Source organism: Hyperoodon ampullatus (genome assembly GCF_949752795.1).
Source record: "Hyperoodon ampullatus genome assembly, chromosome: X".
Classification (NCBI taxonomy): domain Eukaryota; kingdom Metazoa; phylum Chordata; class Mammalia; order Artiodactyla; family Ziphiidae; genus Hyperoodon; species Hyperoodon ampullatus.
Window position 1 is genome coordinate 103,428,261 of NC_136913.1, and position 21,139 is coordinate 103,449,399.

At 48.1% G+C, this 21,139-nt stretch overlaps 1 protein-coding gene across 5 annotated transcripts in view; it reads right to left on the reverse strand.

Annotated features, from left to right (window-relative positions):
- The window catches only part of SEPTIN6 (septin 6), a gene marked incomplete at both ends in the record, with an annotated part of 68,702 nt that extends 47,780 nt beyond the window's left edge, over nt 1-20,922 (reverse strand). For 3 of the 5 annotated variants that reach the window (XM_079727018.1, XM_079727017.1, XM_079727015.1), the window contains 2 exons: nt 7,264-7,378; nt 15,371-15,430. In XM_079727018.1, coding sequence (XP_079583144.1) covers nt 7,264-7,378; nt 15,371-15,430 — 175 coding nt within the window. Of the gene's footprint in view, nt 1-7,263; nt 7,379-15,370; nt 15,431-20,892 lie in introns of those variants that run through there. The other 2 variants (XM_079727019.1, XM_079727016.1) reach the window with 1 other exon arrangement.
- Between the last annotated feature and the right edge of the window lie 217 nt (nt 20,923-21,139).

The window sequence follows — 21,139 nt, forward strand, 5'->3', positions numbered from 1 at the left end:
AGCCCACGAGCCACAACTACTGAACCCACGTGCCACGGCTCCTGAAGCCCGCGTGCCTAGAACCTGTGCTTCGCAGCGAGAGAGGCCACCGCAATGAGTAGCCCCCGCTCACCGCAACTGGAGAAAGCCTGTGCACAGCAACCAAGACCCAATGCAGCCAAAAATTAATAAATAAATTAATTAATTTAAAAAAATTAAGGGCTGGGGCTTCCCTGGTGGCGCAGTGGTTGAGAGTCTGCCTGCCGATGCAGGGGACACGAGTTCATGCCCCGGTCTGGGAGGATCCCACGTGCCGCGGAGCAGCTGGGCCCGTGAGCCATGGCCGCTGAGGCCCGCGTACCGCAAAAAAAAAAAAAAAAAAAAAAAGGACAGCAGTCCCTCATCAAATAAGTATCCTCTCCTCTCAGTCCCCACCTCTCCCTGCCAGGCCCAGACTGCACCCGGATATGCGTCCCAGTGGGGAGACCATTTTTAGCTAATGGAGAGGGAATTTAGCAGGCCACAAATTATTCTTCCCTTTAAATTTCAAACAAGCCAGTCAGTTGTTTGTTTAACTAACAGGCTGCGGGATACTAATAAATTAAACCCCTGGAATTTCAAAACCACTGGCGAGTGGGGGAAGGGCTGCGGGGACTGGTGAAGGTTTGTGGAGGTTATTCCTGAGAGACGCAAAGGATGTCAAGTCACTGCCAGGAACCAAGGACTGCACTTTGAAGACCCGGGCTACCCTGCTGTTCCGCTATCATCACCCCTCTTCTCTTCTCCCTTTCCCCGCTCACAACCCTTGAGATGTGGGAACTGACACATCTTCCCAGTTGGGAATGGGGGGAGTGGGTTTGCCCTGGGCAAATCCTGGCCTGGCAGGTCCCCTCTTGTGACCGACAGCACATATCTGCAGGGCAGTCCAGGGCTAGGGTTCGAGCTGTACAATCCATAACCGTAAATGGTCCATCTCCCCTCCCACCTCTGGGTGTGTCTAGCTTTGCATCTTGCAAACCTCTTTTATCCTGAATAATGAGCTATGAATGCAGGAGGTGCTTTTAAAAATATCTGTCTATGCTGAGAGCTTTCTGTGTGTGCAGGGATCAGTGAGAGAGAGAGAGAAAACAAGGAGAACATTCAACTCAGCCTGGCTACCCGGCCCCCCAGCCCAACTTCATAGCCAGGTCTGACTAATGTGGTTGATTGCCAGGGTGCAGGGAAATGGTTCCTCACACAGATCGTGCTTCCAGCCAGGGTCTGCTATACCTACTAGCAGCAAAGACTCTCCCAGAAGAGGCCCTTTTCTCCCTCCCTAAAGCAACAGGAAGTATTTGGGTCCCCAGAAAAACTTGGTGAGGTGGGAAGTGGCAGACTTGGCTAAGCAAGGGAAGAAATCGCCCCCCTCCCGGCCCAAGGTGCAGGTGCTGCTCCACTGCGAAGGGGCCGGCACCTCTGAGATGGGAACACAGGGTGGCTGCCTCTCCCTAACTCGCCTTCCCTCTGGGCGTTGAAGCTTAAGCTACATTTTCGCCGGTCTTTGTACGTGCCTAATACATTGTCCGTATACATTCCCACTTTCAGACCCTCTCTCCGGTCCTGTGAGCTCTTTGCTGAACGCCCCGCAGCTCCTAGATCGTGCCGGGCCCTGACTCCCCAGCACCCAGAGCTGGCTCCCTGACTCCCTGATCCTAAGCCTTCTCAGAGGACAGGGGATAGGCAACTTCTGCTACTCCCCGGAGAGCCTAGCAAGGGGCTCACACAGAGGCCTCAGGAGCAAGTACCACAGAGGGAAGGGCCCACCCTGTTTGCGCAGCTGTAGAAAGGCAGGCTGGGTGGGCAGGGCAGGGCAGGGCAACGGGGAAAGTGACCACCCGGATGCCTGCCAGTGCAAAAGGGCTGTGGAAATTAGATGCTCAATGATGAGTGTCTGGAAGAAAAGACACGGCGGGTGTCTAGGGAATTGTGATAAATGCAACATGAGAAGAGGGCAGAAAATCAAGTGTTCTTGTCCCATTGCTATCGAGTGCTCCCGTTCCAGTTTTCCATCAATATGGAGCCTGGGGGCGGGGGGAGGGGTGGGAGCTCTCTCTCGATGGTTGCCACAGACCCAGCCAGAGCCTGGGATGTTGTCCTGGGCCCGGTACTGAGGCGGGGAGGGGAGCCACTCTCGGCTCAACTCAGATCAGGTCAGCAGATTCCACACCCCTGCAGGAAGGTAGGGACTTGGCAATTAGATTCCAGCAGGAAACCTGAGGAGTCCCGAGGTGTCAATTTCTCTCTCCTCCTCCCTCCTCAGAGTGTATAGCGGGGTTTCTTAACCCTTTTTAAGTCATCTCCACCAGCCCAGAGGATTTCCTCTCACTTGACTTAATGTAGACAGGATCCTGGAAACACCAGGTTTTTAAAAAAGAATTCAATTTAAAACATGGAATATGAAATCTGCTTTTTCAAACTATACTCCCTGGGCTAGTCTGATGTTGACCTCTCTACCGTGAGTTCAAAACCACCGTGACAAAGAAAAGCTTAGCCCTTTTCCTCATCTGCTGTTAACATTTGCATCCTCTGGTACCTTGTGCAATTAAGTCCTTGCAAGTGATGAAATGCAGAGTCCCAGGCAGGTTATCACTAAATGACTGTGACCTAAGCTTAGCCCTTCCCCTTCTCTGGACTCCAGTCTCTTTTTCCATAAAATGAGCAGGTTTGAGTAGTAATAATAACAGCTATTGCTTCTGGAGCACTTACTACGTGGGCACCACTGTAAATACCTTACATATATTTCCTTATTTATTCCCTAAAATAAGGCTGTGTATTAGATAATACTACTATTTGTCCTTAATTTACAGATGGATTAACCAAGCCACTTCCTAGCTATATGAATGTGCCCCTGCTCTTCAGTCTCTCTGCACATCACGTTCCTCATCTATAAAATGTGGAGGAAGAAACTGGCCCAGGGTCACAAAAGTAGTATGTGGCAATGCCAGCACTTGACTGCAGGCAGTCTGACACTGGAGCCCACGCATGTTCTAGTGCGTCCCATAGGTGTGATATGTTGTTTCATTCAGTCATTCAACAAATATTTAGAACCTTTAATAGGAGCCAGGCACAGGTTTAGGAGCTGGAGATACAGCAATGATCAGGAGCTAGTCTCTTCCAGCTCCGAATGTTGGAATAAACCAAGAGAAACGTCTTTGCGTTCAACCGGAAGGTGTCCAAAAGGGAACTCTTCGGGAACTCCTGTTGGCCAAGGGAGCCTACGGATGGGGACGAGGTCCTGCCTGGCTCTGTGACCGTGCCCTCTACTTCTTCCTGATCTTGCAGAGACCTGGCAAACAGTGGTGTGCTGGAGCCGGCTCGCCCGGCTTCCTGCAGCTCTTCCCAAGCCCATGTGCAGTGATGTCATGTTGGCAGCTTAAAACCAGCTACGGTGGGAATAATGACAGCACAAAAATTGGTAAATGCTACAAACCACGGCAACTTTTCTCCTGAGAGTGGGTTGTTTGACGCTGACCAGCACACCACCACTGGCAGCCTGTCTTAGACAGGTGGACGGCTGCCTCTCCCAGAGACGGAGAGGTGAAACCATCGCTCCCTGACCCTGAGAGAATGCTAGCTGCCCTTCCCCTCCTCCTGCACTGAGCCTCAATCCTGCTTCTCTTGTATGTTTTTTTTTCCAAGTTCAACAGAGCCCAGTTGAGCCTGGAATCCTGAGCAGTTTCAAAGTAAATATTAGCATTATGACCCTTTGTGCTCGTCACAGGCATTCTCTGTTGCTGGCACATTCAGAGGGCTGAGTCTCTTTGGGGCTCTTTCCCAGCAGAACGTTTGCACTGCTGACTCTAGTGGTTCCTCCAACGCCTCCTGTACTATATCTAGAATCCTGGGATCCTAGTGATTTCCAAAGCTAAGCTAGTAGACTGGGAGTGGGCTAGCAGATTTTTTAGAACAGGAGGGGGACCTCAGCCCACTCGGTAATTACTGTCAACCATAGCGTCTGTTGAAGAGGAGCCATAATACGCTCACACCTATGTGCCTGGCCCTCTAAAAATAATGATCGTAGGTGTCATCATCAGTGCCCTTATGTATAAATTACACTCTCGATTCATAAAAATTCTCCCTCTCAATCCCAGCATGCACATGCACACTTATGCACGGAGGGTATTCACTCCACTAGACTGGGGCCTCTGATCAGCAGCCCAGCACCACAATAAACAAGACTGTGATAAAAATATTCTAGATCTCTGTTAATAACCAAAGCCAGTGTTACCGTAATTTTACACTTAAAATGCCCTATCAGAAAAGAAAAGAAAATCCTTTGGGGAAACATATTCTATGCCCAAACAGAACCGTTTTATAATCGTCATTAAGGGAGTAAAGCTGACCGTTATGCACAGGCAGTAGGCATGAAAAGTATGGTCACTGAAGGGCCTGCAAGAGAAACAATCACCTTCAGTAGCCAAGCTATGGATCCTTCGCCACGTCGGTGATGCTACCCAGTCCCACGGCTGGGCTGAGATTGCAGCCTTAGAGCCACCGTAAGCCGCCTGTGACTTTGGCCCAAATTGTGGGTTCTCAGAGCAATAACAGGCTTCTGAGCCCAGCCAGAGAGGGGGATGCATGAGTTGCAGGCTTTTTTGGATCAGGGATGGGGAATGCAGTTAACCCAGTCTGGGCGGGTGCTTCCAAGGGGTGCACCTGCACGGCTAAGAGGAGAGCTATTAGGGCAGCCGTTTCCTGAAACTTCATAAGTAGAGAGAGAAAGAGAGGAGGTGACTCCTTGGGTGTGAGGGGCTCCTTTCTACCCTTCCCCTCTTGGAGGGTCTGTCCTGGGCAGTTGAGCGATTCCATGCCCGCAGGCGCACAGTGAAGCAGTTGCATATGTACGATGCCTGGGTGGGTAGGGGTTTACTATTTCTCCCACTTGGGACTTCCCTGGTGGTGCAGTGGTTAAGAATCCGCCTGCCAATGCAGGGGACACAGGTTGCAGGGGACACAGTTTCCACCCCTGGTCCGGGAAGATCCCACATGCCGCGGAGCAACTAAGCCCGTGTGCCACAGCTACTGAGCCCGCAAGCCACAGCTACTGAGCCTGCAAGCCGCAACTACTGAAGCCTGCACGCCTAGAGCCCGTGCTCCACAACAAGAGAAGCCACCGCAATGAGAAGCCTGTACACTGCGATGAAGAGTAGCTCTTGCTCGCGGCAACTAGAGAAAGCCCGCGCACAGCAACAAAGACCCAAGGCAGCCAAATATAAAAATAAATAATAAATAATAAATAAATAAATAAATATTTCTCCCACTCACTTTGCCTTGGGCTTGGCTGCCTCTTCCTCCGGGCCCTAGGGGAGCCTGTGGTCCACATGTCCAATTACCCTACACTGCCGCCCTCAGAGAGCCATCCTGACCTATGCGGCCTCCCTCCTAAAGCTTTACTAGCCTGCCCAATTGCACTTGGTTTGAGAGGCTGATGAGGGTGGACCTGTCACTTCACTTCTCATCCCCTCAACTTCAGTGCAGGTCACCCGGAGCTCTGGGAGGAATGCCAAGGGAGTCCAATATGTCTGTGTGGAAGTTTTTCAGTAATCAAATGTTATGTGAAATAAGTTGGCCATCAGCCAAAGATGGGAGAGATCTGGCAGTGCTAATATTGGATGTGATGGCATTTGATCTTGATGTCGATCACCACGACTGCTGTTTATTTTGTATCCCTCTCCTAATAGCACCTCATCTTAACCATGGGTAGACTAGGCTGAAGAATTAACAGCCTAGATCTGGACACTCAGGCCCATGATATGTAAATCTGTGAAGCACATATTTTCATCTCATAGGTTCCAAAGCTGGTGCGTGAGAGTGAGTCATTTCACTAGTAAGTGCGCCTAGCTGATTACCTGTCAACCATACTTAGAAGTGGCTTTGTTTTCTCTACTTGTCCTTGAGCTACGTGTAGCTAATTCTCCGACAGAAAATGATCTGAGGAGTGCCAGGGAGGGAGAAGAAAAAACAGAGTCCAAGAAAATGAATAACCTTAGTTACAAAACAGAACTTTAGACTACATTAGGGAGTAGAATATCCAATTCAGTAGTGGTTCACACACTCAGTATGAATGAATTCCCCCTATGCTCTGTACAAAAAGAGAAGACAATTAGCAGACGTGTTTTGAGTGTTCCGACCGGCATGAAAACTGCCATTATTATGGTATTTATAGAATCATTAAGGTTTGGAGGTATGTCACTAAAAATATGCAGGTATGCCTTACTGCACTGTATAGTGAAAATTATACACTGTGATCGTGTTTGCAAATTTGGCATTATTTAAGGTCTAAGGAGAGATTCTCAAAGAATGTCAAGGAACTGCTGTTCCTGAGATTTGTTTGGTTGGTGCTGACGGTTTCCAAAGTGCTTTTGCATTCTCAAGAGATGTCTGTGGCAGCGGTTACCGAAGCAGTGGGAGGGACAAAGGGTCAGGCAGACCTGGGTCCTTGTCATGGCTCTGCCACTTATTCTGTGTTGCCTCAGGTAAGTCCCTCATCCCCCTTAGTTTCTTGGTCTCCGTCTGTTCCATGAGGATATGAATGCCACTTGGTCTGTTCACTTCTCAGAGTCCTAGTAATGACCCAAATTGTTAACATGGGAAAGTGTTTGAGAGATGTAGTGAGTGGTTCCTGCGGGGATAATTCATGCATTCATTTCACATACATTATTGAACTCTCTTTGTGCTGTAATCAGCACAGTAGAGGTGACTAGAGGTGACTAAGACATGGTTCCCACACTTGAGACTAAAGGTCCAGGCACAGATACACTTAAAGGGAATAAAAAGAATCTGGCACACAGCTGTGTGGTCCCTGCACAGAGCTCAAACTGTACCAAGCACAGCAGGGCTGCAGAGGAAACAGACAGACCCAACCCACTGCCCACAGCTGGTAAGCAGGCATCTTTCCACAGCCATTACCTCCCTCCCAATTCTGCCCTGGCTCCTATTTTCTGCAGTCAGAACAAACCTGATAAGAGGAGCTGAGCCAGCCAGCTCCCTTACAGAATTTCCACTGGGTGTCACGCAGCTCAGCTCCCCTCAAGGTATTGCCCCGCATTCTGGTCTGGGCAGGGGAAAATGTAACTACAGCCAGCTGCTCACCAAAACAAGCAAAGGGATAAAAGAAGAGGGGCAGAAACACTCCTGCAAATAGATCAGAATGACACACTATTGAACCTAATAACCTGCAGAGCCACACCCAGCCATTAAAGATCCATATTCTGTAACAGAATTTCCTGCTATGGAAATACTCACCCACACACAGGATGTTGAAGCAGAAGCCCTCGCTGATTGACTTATTCACCAGCTGGTCGGGCAAGCTGTCAAACCCCACATGTCCAGCCAGGGGGACAGTTCGGCAACCTTCGCCCTAATTTGGAAGGGGAGGGAGGGGAGAAAATGAAAATGTGCTTAAAAGCAACCTGGGTCTCACTTCCCCATCCAAATGCTCTCTGTGCTAGGAATTAACACCCACTGGGGCCCATCTCCCCTTAGCTAGTCCCTGATCCAAAGCAAAATGACCCATTCGCTTAGAAATCATGGATTCTTGGGTACAGTCGTCCTTGAGGCTCCATAACGAACGTCACATAGTTCCAGACACAGCAAACTACAGAGGGGGCTTGTAAGGGGTGGGAGGGCAGGGGGTCAGGGGGTGAGAAGGTTCTCGGCCTTGGGTTCATTCTCCTCACAGAGACTCAGTTTCCTTTCACATCTGTCAAATGAGATAATATTACCTTACAGATGATTGGGAGACTTAAATATGCCAACACATGTAACGAGCTTAGTACAATGCCTGGAATATGTATAAGTGTTCAGTAAATATGACAAAGGGACTTCAAAAAGCAATTTCTCTTCTCGGGACTTCCCTGGTGGTCCAGTGGGTAAGACTCCTCGCTCCCAATGCGCAGGGGGCCCAGGTTCGATCCCTTGTCAGGGAACTAGATCCCGCACGCATGCCGCAACTAAGTATCCCTCATGCCCGTGACTGCCATCTGGCAAGATTGTTACCCTCACATATCTCACCCCACACCCTCCAGTGGAGTAGTCTCAACAGACAATCATATGCCATCATTCAGTCCTGGTTGGTATATTCTGGGCCCCAGAGGGGTACCTGAAGACAGCTGGGTTTCATGAGTGGCCTGCATCACTCAGGGCTACATTCACCCTCTTTTGCTTTCCCTCACCATTTTCTCCATCTTTTTATCAAAGCAGTCAAAAAAAGATGTAAGGGGCTTCCCTGGTGGCGCAGTGGTTAAGAATCCGCCTGCCAATGCAGGGGACACGGGTTCGATCCCTGGTCCAGGAAGATCCCACATGCCGTGGAACAACTAAGCCCATGTGCCACAACTACTGACCCTGAGCTCTAGAGCCCACGAGCCACAACTACTGAAGCTCGCATGCCTAGAGCCCATGCTCCGCAACAAGGGAAGCCATGCAATAAGAAGTCCACGCACCGCAATTAAGAGTAGCTCCCGCTCACAGCAACTAGAGAAAGCCTGCGTGCAGCAACAAAGACCCAACACAGCCAAAAATTAATTAATTATTTATTTTTTAAAAAAAGATGTAAGTTTCCCACTTTTCATTCTTGGTCCTCAAGACTGCAGGGGAGACAGAAGCCTAAGAGCCAATATGCTTTCTTGATGGCGCCTCCTACTTAACAGGCATTGGAAATTGGGAGGGACTCAGAGTTGAGGTTTCCTGAGCCATATATCATCACCCCCGGCTGCCTCTTCCTGTGTCCAAATTCAGCACCATGAAACTTCAAGTGCTCCAGGGCGTCTGGTGCAAGTGCCAAAAGATGAGGAAAGGGAATTTTCAAACTGAAGACAGTGAAGGGCAGTGGGGAGAACTCCACATCTTATTCTTAAAGATTTATTTCATTGTCAAGCCTCACCCAAGCACCTCCCACGTGCCCACAGTTATCTCCCACCTAGCCCGGTGCTGTGAGAGCCCTAAATAGCAGAAGAAAGAGTATGGCTTTTATTCCCTAGGCAATGGGGTTTGAAAGGGGCATTTTGAGTGTTTTGAGCAGGGAGGGCCATGACACAAGTAGTCTTTTCAAAAGATCATTCCAGCTGCAGGGAGCTTGATCGATGGGAGGAGAGAGGGGAAGGGGCAGGAAGACGTATTAGGAGAGGACTCCAATAATGCTGAACTGGCAGAGTGACAGCCAGGCACTGTGACGATAAATGCTGCTTGAAGTGAACTGATCTGACTTGGGACTCAGGAGGGAGGAACAAATTTGAGAGCCGTCCTGAAGAAAGGATGAGACTCGGTGAATGACTCGGTGAATGATTGGGCAGAGAGTGTGGGAGCAATCAAAGCTATAAGGCTGCAAGGTCCTACGCCTGGGAGATTGGATTGATGGCACCAAGGGCAGAAAGAGGGAAGCCAGGAAAGGGTGCTTTAGTGGAAAAGTCGAAGATTCTAGTTTTAAATAGCCATTATTTTAAAATTACATTTGTCAGGTTTTTTATAAGAGTAATCCATGTTCGCTGTAGAAATTTTAAAACATATAGAAAATTATAAAGAAGAAAGTAAAAATCACCCAGAATATCACTCTCCAGAGATAATCACTATTAGTATTTACATGTATTTCCCTACAGTCTACATATAATACTTTTTTCTTATTTATTTATTTATTTATTTTACGAAATAGGGATAATCCTGTATATTCCTTTTCATCACCTGGCTTAATAATCCTGTATATTCCTTTTCATCACCCTAATATAGTATGGATGTTCTCTTGAGTAATTAAGTATACTTCTAAAACATTACTTTTTTGGCCACATAGCATTCCATTGTAGGAATTTACCACATTTTCTCAACCAGTGAAATGTCTTCCACTACTAGACATTTAGCGTGTTTCCAAGTTTTCAACATTATAAGTAATAATTCTTGTTCTTACCGGTTTGCATAGTCTCTGATTATTTCCTTAAGCTAAATTCCTAGAATTAAAGCCTGCTGGGTCCAATGCCACACACACTGGAAAGACTTTGGTACACACTGAGAAATCATTCAACAGAAAATATTACAAATGTCTATTTCTAATGCCAGTATGCGAGAGTGTCTATTTACACATACTTAGACCAGCACTGAGTTTGAGGCTTTTTAACCACTGTGAATTGAATCATTGCAAAATGGCATCATGTAACTTCATATGCATTTTATTAGTGAGAGTGAACTTTTTTTATTGTTCAACTACAGATGTGTATTGTGTCTATGTATATGCGAGTTGCCTATTCATGTCTTTGTCCATTTTCTTAAAATGGGTGCTTGTCTTTCTCTTCTGGATTTGTAAAAGCATTTTCTATACTAAAGAAAACAAGATAGTTTTGATTTTATGGTGACACATCTACCCACTAAGTACTTAGCAATATGGGATTGTAGGCTCAGGGAGAATTCAGGACTGAGATATAAATTTAGCAGTGAGAGGTATGAAACTGGATGTGTTCTTCAAGAGACAGTACAGGGAGAAAAGAACTAAGGACTGAATATAAGCAATGCCCACAAGTAAGGAATGGGAAGATGAAGAGAATTCTTCTAAGGGGTGGGGGGATGATCAGAAAAGTAAGAGATGACCCAATAGTTTTCTATCACCAGAGGCCAAGATTGAAGTCAGGAAGAATTACAGAGAAACGACCATTGGTCTGGATTTGGTAAAGTCCACTGCTAACTTTTAGAATCCTTTTTTCTTCTGTATCTTTTTACCCGGTGTCCAATACACCTAAGTTAACTGGAAGGTTTGGGGACTAGGGAACATGGAATCTGGGTAATGCGTCTTTCTTGCTAATCAAGATTTAAGCAGCAAACTGTGTGTCTCAATCCTTGTAGTTGAGAAAGCTTCGAAAATGAATTTGTATATGCAGTTCCTGCTTTAGGAAATCCTGCCTGGCGAGCACCATTCACTCCTGCTTTGATGAATCTTAGAAGATGTCAAGGTCACCGTTATGAACATCAGTCCTCATTGTTCAGAGGTAAATACGTAACGGTGAAAAGGACAGGACACTGGGCTGAATGGACACTGACCCCTGGACAGCCCCTGGAAGTTTCTTCCCTCTTCCCTCTCTAAACCTCCGATAGCTTATCTCTTTCCTCTTTCTCCTTAACATGGCCTGATTAATTGAGGTCCTGACTGCCTTGATTGCAGTCAATTGAATGTTCCCTGGATTACAAAGTGCACAAAAGGAGATGGAACTGGCAACTTGGCCCAGGACGTCTGTCTGACACTAAAACCTTAAGTTATCATCTTGAGTAGCAGGTGGTGCCATGTTTGACGCTTTGAACTGAGAGGCTAGAAAGGCCACAGCCAGCAAAATGTTAAATGGCCCATCTCCCGTGACCTGCAACCTCCCCTCGGGATCTACTCTACAGAGACTCACATGCCTGTACAAAGGTCCATGTACAGTACAAGGAAACTCATTACAGAATTATTTATAATACCGAAAACTTAGAAGAAAAAAAAAACTAAATGTCCGACAGTGGGAAAAATATTGGATTGGCCAAAAAGTTCGTTCGGGTGTTTCATAGGTTGTGACAGAAAAACCAAACAGTTAACTAAATTACGGTACGTGCATATTCTGGTATATTCCGCAGCCATTAAGAAGAATGCAGTAGGTCTAGAAACAGAATCACAGAGGTAGAAAACAAACTAATGGTTACCAGGGGGTAAGGGTGGGTAGGGATATATTGGGAGACTGGGATGGACATATACACACTACTATATATAAAATAGTTAACTAATAAGGCCCTACTGTATAGCACAGGGAACTCTACTCAGTACTCTGTAATGGCTTATATAGGAAAAGAATCTAAAAGAGAGTGGATATATCTGTATGGATAACTGATTCATTTGCTGTACAGCAGAAACTAACACAACATTGCAAATCAACTATACTCCAATAATAATAAAAAAAAGAATGCAGTAGTCTATAGGTACTGATCGGAATATCTCTAAGACATATTATAATATAGAAAAAAAGAAACTGTAGAACAATAAGCACAGCATGAGGCCATATATGCAAAAATACCCTCCGCGTGTATTTGCACTTAAATGTATGTGAGAGAAAGGGGACTAAAAAGACACCCACCACACCTAGAACTCAGGGTACCTCAGGGGAAGGGACTGGAACTAGGGGCTTACTCAGGGGGGTAGTCAGTGTGCTTCTGCATTGTTTGATTCTTTTACAGCATGAATGTATTCACACATTACCTGTGTAATTTAAAAAATATTTTTAATACACGAAAAGCGAGTTCTGGCTCAGCTTTGCGGCAGGGGTAATTAGGCTGCAGCGTCTGAGAGGAGCTAAAAGGCAGGCAAAAATGAAAGCGTGCTCCCGAGAACTGGGAGAGGCCCCACTCCCCTCCTCAGTTACATTTCCTGTTTTCTCCTCATCTGCAGTCACCTGCGGTCTTGAAATACATTATACCACATTTCATATCACAGGCAGAAACAACGCTGTCTTTCTCTTCCGCCTCCTCCCCCGAGGACACACCGATTGCGCGTTTTAATTAAATAGTCAGGAGGTTCGTGTTATGAAGAACGGGTGAGGGCAGTTCCAGCTGTGCATCGTTCTCCCCTTGCTGTGATTCTGAAAATAAAGGGTCCCATAAGCACCCAAGTGGACAACCCCTGCCCCCCTCCCCGCTTCCAACCTTTGTGGCATAGGACGCAAGCCATGTAGGTAGCCTCCGGAAACTGAGGGCGCATCTGTGTCGACGGAGAATTTCTGGCCTCCGTTTAAAACTGGGGTGGCCAAGTTAGTAGCTGTAATTCTGAAGGACATGATCAAAACAAAAAGTTTGGAACTCATGGCCAAAGACCGGGCTTGTCCCCAACTTTCTCCTCTGGCCTTGGCACAAAGATGCTAGGAAAGGACAGAAACACTGAAATAGGATTCTCTCCGGCAGCCCCACGTGTCACTTACTGGTGGGCCTGATCTCTCACACCTTCCCTTCCTCTATCTCCCTCCCCAGCTCTGAATATCAATCTCTGAGAGACGCTGCAAATCTTCAGGACGCTCAAACTCAATGAATAGTTCAATGATGCATGATGGAATATTAAACAGCTGATAAAAATATATTCTCAGAATATTTAATGGCATAGGAACATGATCACCAAATACTGTTAGATAAAAAACAAAAACAATACCCTGTGTATACAAGATCATCCCAATCATGAGGAAAAAAAGTATGCATGCATTTTTAAAAACTTGGAAGAATATATACCAAAATGCTGAGAATGGTTGCTTTTGGCTTGGAGGGGCTGTAGGAGCTGCTGCTTTTCTGTTTTCCAAATTTTCTACAGGAGGCATATTTTACTTTTTTTTTTTTTTCGGTGGTACGCGGGCCTCTCACTGTTGTGGCCTCTCCCGTTGCGGAGCACAGGCTCCGGACGCGCAGGCTCAGTGGCCATGGCTCACAGGCCCAGCCGCTCTGCAGCATGTGGGATCTTCCCAGACTGGGGCACAATCCCATGTCCCCTGCATCGGCAGGCGGACTCTCAACCACTGCGTCACCAGGGAAGCCCCATATTTTACTTTTATAATCAGAATTAAAATATTATTTTTTTAAGATTCTATGATGATACTTTCCTAGGCAGAAAAGTGGCCTCAGATATTTTAGCAAAATCTTTAGTTACAGCCAAAAAGTTGCTTTATGTACAGATAACCAGAAAATTTGGTGAAGTATTCAGCTTTCTGGCAGTTTTATTGTATATAAAACATTTATTTTCCCAATAATACAATAAAACCTTATTATTCTTCTTATTATAACATATTTATATGCAATATAACATTATTATACAGTATGCCTTATTCTTATAAAGATTCATGTGAACCAGGAGTCAAAGTCAAATTACAGACCCTGAAACATGCAGCAAAAAGTGTTGCTGAAACAATCAGGTAGGATGATAGCCCTATCTGCTACCTCTCGTGTTACCAAGGGAGTGAATGCCACTTATTATCCCATATTATCAGCCATAAGAACCACAAGAGCACTGCTAAGTTCCCAGAGGTTAAAACAACAACAACTCCAATATGCCTAACACATCAAACGTCACAATTTCCCTGGCTCCGATTAAGCTGAGCTGAGAGGAAACTGACAGTAGTAGTGATGCCCTGAACTGGGAGAGAGAAATCTGGGGGCCTTTCCGAGGAGAAATAAAACCTGCCAAAGCTAGCAGCACCCCTTAGGGGCCCCCAGTGCTTTTCAGTGGGGGAGCAGCTTAGATGATCCTGACGAAGCACAAAGGAAAGCATTCTCACCATACAGGGAGAAGGCCCAGTTTTGGCAAATCCAATAGATGGAACTCTGGATTTTAATACACCAGCTCAATTCCAGAGTGGCTTTTTTCTATAAAAGGATTCACAGCAGGATTCTATTAAATAGCCAGCTCTCCTAGTGCATGTAAAAGGGGATTCAACAGACAAAAATTCAGCTGTCATGTACCTTTATAGGAAGTCAATAGCTATATACACCTACACGGACGGACAGACAATATGTGAAGGGTTGTTTGTTTCTATTCCAGTTCCAGAGACCCTGCTGAGCTAAAAGCACAGACTTGCTTTCTCTACAGCTGTCTCCCCACCCAGCTCAAGGAGTCAAAGCAGGGAAGGGGTGGAGTTAAATTCCGCCACCTCATTTGGAAGCAGAAGCAGGCAAGGACGTAAAAGAAATTAGGCTGGAGGAAACACAAGAAGTGTACAATGTCAGAGCTGGAAACACCCTTAAAGATCACTTAATCCAACCCGCGCATTTGACAAAAAGGGAAACAGAGACTCAGAGGCAGGAAGTGACTTGTCCCGAGTCACAGAGTGATTTAGTGGCAGAGAGTGGTGCTGGGACCCAGGGCCCTGTCAAGCAGACCGCCGCTCTCAAATGGAAAAGCTGACTCAAGTGGCACATAGATTTCTTTCTGCTGCTACAATTCTGGGACATTGGGCTTGTGGCTGATGCCAGTCGGGAGGAGAAGGGTCATGGAAAATGACCCAGAAGCCTGTGGGCTCACCAAGGCGCCTCTGGCCCACAGAAGGCAACTGAGGCGGTGGAGGCCAGGAGACGCTGGTGCCCCTCTTCTGCATCTTCTCTCCCACCTCTAGCTCCCATTTCCCTCACTGCTGACTCAAGCCTGAGCCTCAGCCTGGCCTCTGCTCAAGAGCCCCAGGGCTACCGAACCCAACCAGCCAGATTCTAGGTAAAATATCTCCACCTCAGCCAGGGGTGACCCTTGCCCAGGGTGGGTCAACTTTCCCACAAAAGCCTGACAGATTCCCTTCAAATCAGGCCATTTAGAGTTTCCTAGGTGTTCTGGCCATTGTCATCTCCAATCTGTTAAAAAGAGGAAAAAAAAAGGTTTACCCACAGGCCTCTGGATGAATGCCCAGCTGTCCTCTAGGGAGCCTGAATTTGCCTCTGCCTCCATCTGGTCTCATTTAAAGGGGATCTGAAAAAACCCAGTTCCTGCCTCAGCGCCAGTGCTCAGAGCTGGGGGCCTCTGCTGCGAAAGGAAACTGAACACGACCTCACACCTCATCAGGGCCGTGAAAGCAGAGCTCTGCTCCCGAGAGGGCCCTGGCAGGAGAAACCTGAGCCCTGGGTCCTGTCCCCAAGAAGGCCCGCGAATCTTTTGCCCAGTCACCTTTAAGTGAGTGGAAGGGATGACCCCACTGCAGGGCCAGCGGAGAGCGTGCTGCATAATTCAGCAGATGGCTGCCTCTAATGAGAAGACACTGCAGAAGCGGGAACGTTATCTCCCCCTCCTGAGCATGTGGTCCTTCCTCTGTGCAGGCAGCAGAAGCCTCCTGCCAAACCGAGGAGGAAGGGTCTATGTTTCAAATTTATTCTGCGCGCCTCCTCCAGTTGTTACTTAAAATAATCCATCATTACGTGGCTGGTGGCTCCAAGATTTTTATTTAAAGTATGGGAAAGAAAGGAAGGAAGGAAGGAAGGAAGGAAGGAAGGAAGGAAGGAAGGAAGGAAAGGAGGGAGGGGAGGGGAGGGAAAGAAGGAAGGGAGGGAGGGGAGGGGAGGGAGGAGACGGAGGGGAGGGGAGGGAGGGGAGGGAGGGGGAAAGGAGGGGGAGGGAGGGAGGGGAGGGGAGGGAGGGGGAGGGGAGGGAGGGGGAGGGGAGGGAGGGGAGGGAGGGGAGGGAGGGAGGGGAGGGGAGGGAGGGAGGGAAGGAAGGAAGGAAGGAAGCCCACACATAGCCATGACTGTGCTATCTGGGGTTTAAGCTGAGAATACTTTTTAACATCAGAGAGTCTTCAAAGCACCCAAGTATACTCTTCTTGACCTTCATGAGTATACTGAGGTGGGGCTGGGGGGGTCGCAGTGAAAAGATGGGGAAGAGGGGACATGGCAGGATTTTTATTTCTTGGAAATGTGATGAAAAGGCCAGAGTCTTTTTTATAAAAACGAAGCTGTGTCATCTGGAAGGTGTTTCATTGCTTCATCCACTGACCAGCAATAACACTTTGGACTAAGTCATTTGGTCTCCCTGAACCCATAAAATGAAAAGAACAGTAATACTCATCCAGGAAGCTGCTGGGGAAAATGAAATCATACAGATGGAAGCGTTTTGAGATCGTTGAAAGAGACATGTTACACTTATCTACGGTATTCTTTCTTTTCTTTTCTCTGTCTCTTTCTTTCTGGAATGTGGTTTTAACGTAAATGCAACTGAAAGCGCTCCTCAATTGTTCATGCTAATACGAACCCAAGGCTCCGATAATCCAGAAACCCAGGCAAGTCCAGAAATCAGTCCTATTTAGTTCTGGAATACCTTTATCCAGGGGACTTATCTTTCTAATTAGTTTTGCTTAGGCTAATGCAACGGGTTCGCTCCCTTACAGCACAAAAAGGGAGGGGCCATACTGGGTAACAAAGCCAGCAATTAATAGAAAATTTACAGCAGAGACTCTACAAAGTAAATGCTGTGCACATGACTGCAGATCAAAATCTCATTATACTATACAGACAAACCACTCGGCTGTAATGCAGTTTTGTAATAAGAATGCCGCGAACACTCACATTTCCAGGTTTTAGGATATGAAGAGGAAACGGGGCTTATACCGGCCTCTCACGTGGAAGCTCTGAGAGGGCTGTCGTGTGTGCCGTGGCCACCACTATATCCCCAGCACCTGGCACAGGGCCTGGCAGAGTCGGTGCCCAATAAACACATGTTGAAGAAATGAATGAAAATAAAAGTACATGAATTAACAAATGAAATGTTCCCAGCCTGGGAGCAGAAGTGAGATCTCACCCATCTTCACACCTACCCTTTTCCTAGTTAAAGCCCTCAGCAAGCCTTTCCTGTCACCCACTGCCCCCGTCCACTGCTGGATCAGGTCCCCTTGTAATGAATTATCCTAGCGGGCAGTAGCTCTCCTCTGCAGCACATCACAAAGATAATTATAGTTATTTGTGTCTGCCTCCACTACTGGACTGTAAACTCCCTGAGGGCAGGGGCCATGTGCATTTGTGAGGAGGAGGGCGGACATTGTAATTTCCCTCCAACTTTTAATTTTGAAAAGTCTCAAACACACAGAAAAGTTGGAAAATAGTACAATGATCATTCATATACCCTCGACCTAGATTCAAGAATTTTTAATATTTGGGGCCATGCAAATTTTCTTCAGTGCTGTATTCGCAGTAGAGGTATGGGTGGATATTGGGGTTTTCCTCTCCCTGCTTGGGGCATCATATGACTTCTGGTGCGAGGTGGTGGAGATGGCTGAGGCAGGGCACTTCAATGGGAATCAAGGTTAAGTGTCATTTGATAGCAAGACCAGAGTGCAGCCACCTGTAGGCGGCTGCCTTGGGACAGTTGCCCCGGAACAGTTGCCCCAGGCCCAGCACAGCTAGGGCAGCGTTAGGCCCTGCAAGCTCTTTCTTTAGGGAGAAAGACCATTACCTGGCTGCACCGTGCCTTGCCAAGTTACCTTGGACAAGTCATGGAACCTCTCAGAGTATATATTAACAGCAGCCCAAGCCACCTCCCAGGCAGGGGTTGGGGATGGAAACATCCCAAGAATCTTCTATAGTTCTCTAATTATTTCACCGTGTCCACAAGTTGTCTCTCCAACTAGACTGCAATAAGCGTAAAAGCCAGGAACTATGTTTACTCCTTTTCTCTGGTATAGTTGGCCAGAGCCAGCCATACTGCTGGACACTTAGCAGTCAATCAAATAAACACTTGTGGACATGATGAAGAAACAGTTTTGTCCTACAGAATCTTTGTGGTGTTCATTCAGATGGGATGGGATTGTATTCCATACACAAAAGCTGAACTTCCAAGTTGCATGCATGCCCAAATAAGGATCCTATCCAGCAACTCTAAGGTCTGTTTTTGTCACTAATGATGTTACCTTACAAGCCAGAGTGACCCTCAACTGACTCTGGAAAGGCCAGCCCATCCCTCACACACACACCAGAGCACTACTTGCAGGGCACCATGTCTCAGAGCTCATTAAAAAGAACTCCTAAGCCAGGCACACTTAGGTTTAGTCTCCAGTTTTCTTTTCCCAAATCCTGGATACTTGCTCACAGGAAGAAACAATCAGCAGCCAGACGTCCAAAGGCCTCCCGAGTTAATTCCATCTTCCCCTGGTGAATTACAACTTCTTGCAGACACAAAGGCAGGCAGAGACAAATGACACATAAACAAGAGCTTCACTGGCTGGGGGAGGGGGGCATGGAGAGTGACGTCAGTTTTCCCAGAAACCCATTTATCACGATAACAAGGTCTCAAGTGCTCGGGGCTGCTCTTTCAGCTTCAGAATCTGGTATACAATTATGTTCTTCATCATACAGTAGGGCAAGGCCAGCCAGAGCAAACTGGAAACAAGCAAAGCAAACCAAGTGGCCCTAAATCACCCCCACCTCCATTTGCAGAACAAAGGGGATCTCTGGGTTGCCGGAGGTGAAACACAAACTTCTGGAATGTTCCCCTTTGCTACATCGGCCCTGCAATCTTAATTCAGGTTAGGGGGACTGGTGAGAGAGTATGGGCAGGTCGATGCAAATTAATTAGCTGACAAGAAAAATCACTAGTGTCCTTCTTGGTCACTAAGGATGGAGCAAGTGTAATCCAGGAGACTAATTCCTCTACATAAGGCATGCCATCTCTAAAATGCAGGTAATGGAGGAGCAGAAAGGCACTCTGGGAACCCTCAAAACACTAAAGCAATACATATTACAGTGCCAATCTTGGGGAGAAGAGAATTCTCTCAAATTCCATTATCACAGAGCACTGTCTCCCATCTTCTGCTGGTCCTTCCACATCATGACTGCATAAGGAGCTCCATGCTGGGGTCTTTCAGGGGGGTGGGGGAGGTTCCAAAGAAATCACCTTGCCCTTCCAAACAAGAACAAGAGGATGGAATAAATGTATCCATTTCCTGTAGAGGAAATGCTATCAGACTCTGGATTCAGATTTTGAAAACAAATCAGTTTCAATTACACCAAATACCTAGAGGCTATGTATATTTTTTGCACTGAAATTGCACTGCATGGAGTATTTTCTTAAATAAGTAAGCCACAAGGTTTAAAAACCGTGTGTGTGTGTGTGTGTGTGTGTGTGTGTGTTTGTTTGTTTCAGAGATTTGCATCAAGTAGTATTTAGTGTCATGGGATCTGACCTACCTCGACTTCACTCTCCTTCCTCACCTCAGGGTGCTGGTAATTGTGGGCTTCTTAAAATCCCAGATACCCATGGATGAATAGAAAGGCTAGGTTGTTCCCTCAAATGGAATCATCCCCTCCCTTGGCAACTAAACTTCTGGTCTAAAAAAACAAACATGGAGCCTCGGGTCACTTCAGTATAATTTCTCTGCACATCCCAGACTGGAAAACTTCAGTTCGTTAAATGAAGATTTTTTTTTTCCAGAGTCGGCTGCCAACAAAAAGAGAGAGAGGGCACCGATTTTGCAAGCGTCGCACTGATTTTCCTTAGTCCCCATAACAAGAAGCCAGCTCCACAGGTTTTGGCACACAAGCCCAGTTACACTGAACACGCACCGGAGACAGATCCCCCTGCCCAGAGGCCCGCAAAACCCTGGTCAGGTGCTCAGAAACACGCCGAAGTACGCAGCCAGCCACCTACAGGCCAGCGGACTGCACCGCACACAAACGCACAAATGGGACCCAGAGGCACACAACACAAGCAGACGGCGAGAGAAGCGTCCGGACCCAGGGACAAGCACCAGGGAGGCGAGCACACTCCAAGAAACTGGCGGACTCATCTAGGGTCAAAGACAAGCCAGGCACCGCCGCCGCCCGCCCGGGGAGGCAGGAGCGCGCGTGCGTGCACTCATATGCACACAGTGATACACACACAGACGCAGTCACATATGTAATGCATATGGAGAAACCCTACCCCAGCCAGTCACCTCCCCGCCCCCCTCACCACTCGCCGCCTCCTGCCCCAGGCTCACCCCAGCCCCAAGCCCCTCTGGCTGAGGAGGCCCGGGTCCCGGCGGGCTGCGGGGCGCAGGGGCGCGGCCCGGCAGCCGGAGGGAGCGAGGCCAGGGTGCCGGGGACCCGGAGGGCTTGGCGGCCAGTGCGGCCATTCATTCGGCAACGCCCCAGCGGCGGGGCCGCAGCTGCAGCCAGGGAGGCGGCGGCGCCGACTGCAGCTCTTGGGCAATGCAAGTTCAGTCGCTGGCCAGCAACCCGGACAAGGCTCCCCACCCGCACGCCACCACGGTTCTCGGGGACGGGAGGCTAGGGGACTGAGTCGCTGACCCCGGGAGCACAAGTCCCGCCGCGCCTTGGCTCCTGGATGCTGCCCACTGCCCTTCTCGCGGTGGAGGCGGCGGCGGCCAGGTCCTCTCGGCCCTTCCAAGGCCCCCCGCCCCGGCGCTGGCACCCAAGCCCCGCACTCACCGCCTGGCGAGCTATATCGGTCGCTGCCATCGCTCCTGCCTCCGCCAGGGCTGCCACCGGCACCGCCGCAACGGGAGCTACAGCACAGGAAACAGCGGAGCTCCTCCGACAAAGAGAAAGTGTTACACTTCAGGCGCGACCAAGTCCGGTGGGGGGAGGTGCAAGGGAGGGGCCCCCTCGCCGCGGCTCCAACCTCTCCTCTATCGCCCACCCCCTCGGAAGTCGGGTGCGGGGAGGGGGCGGATTT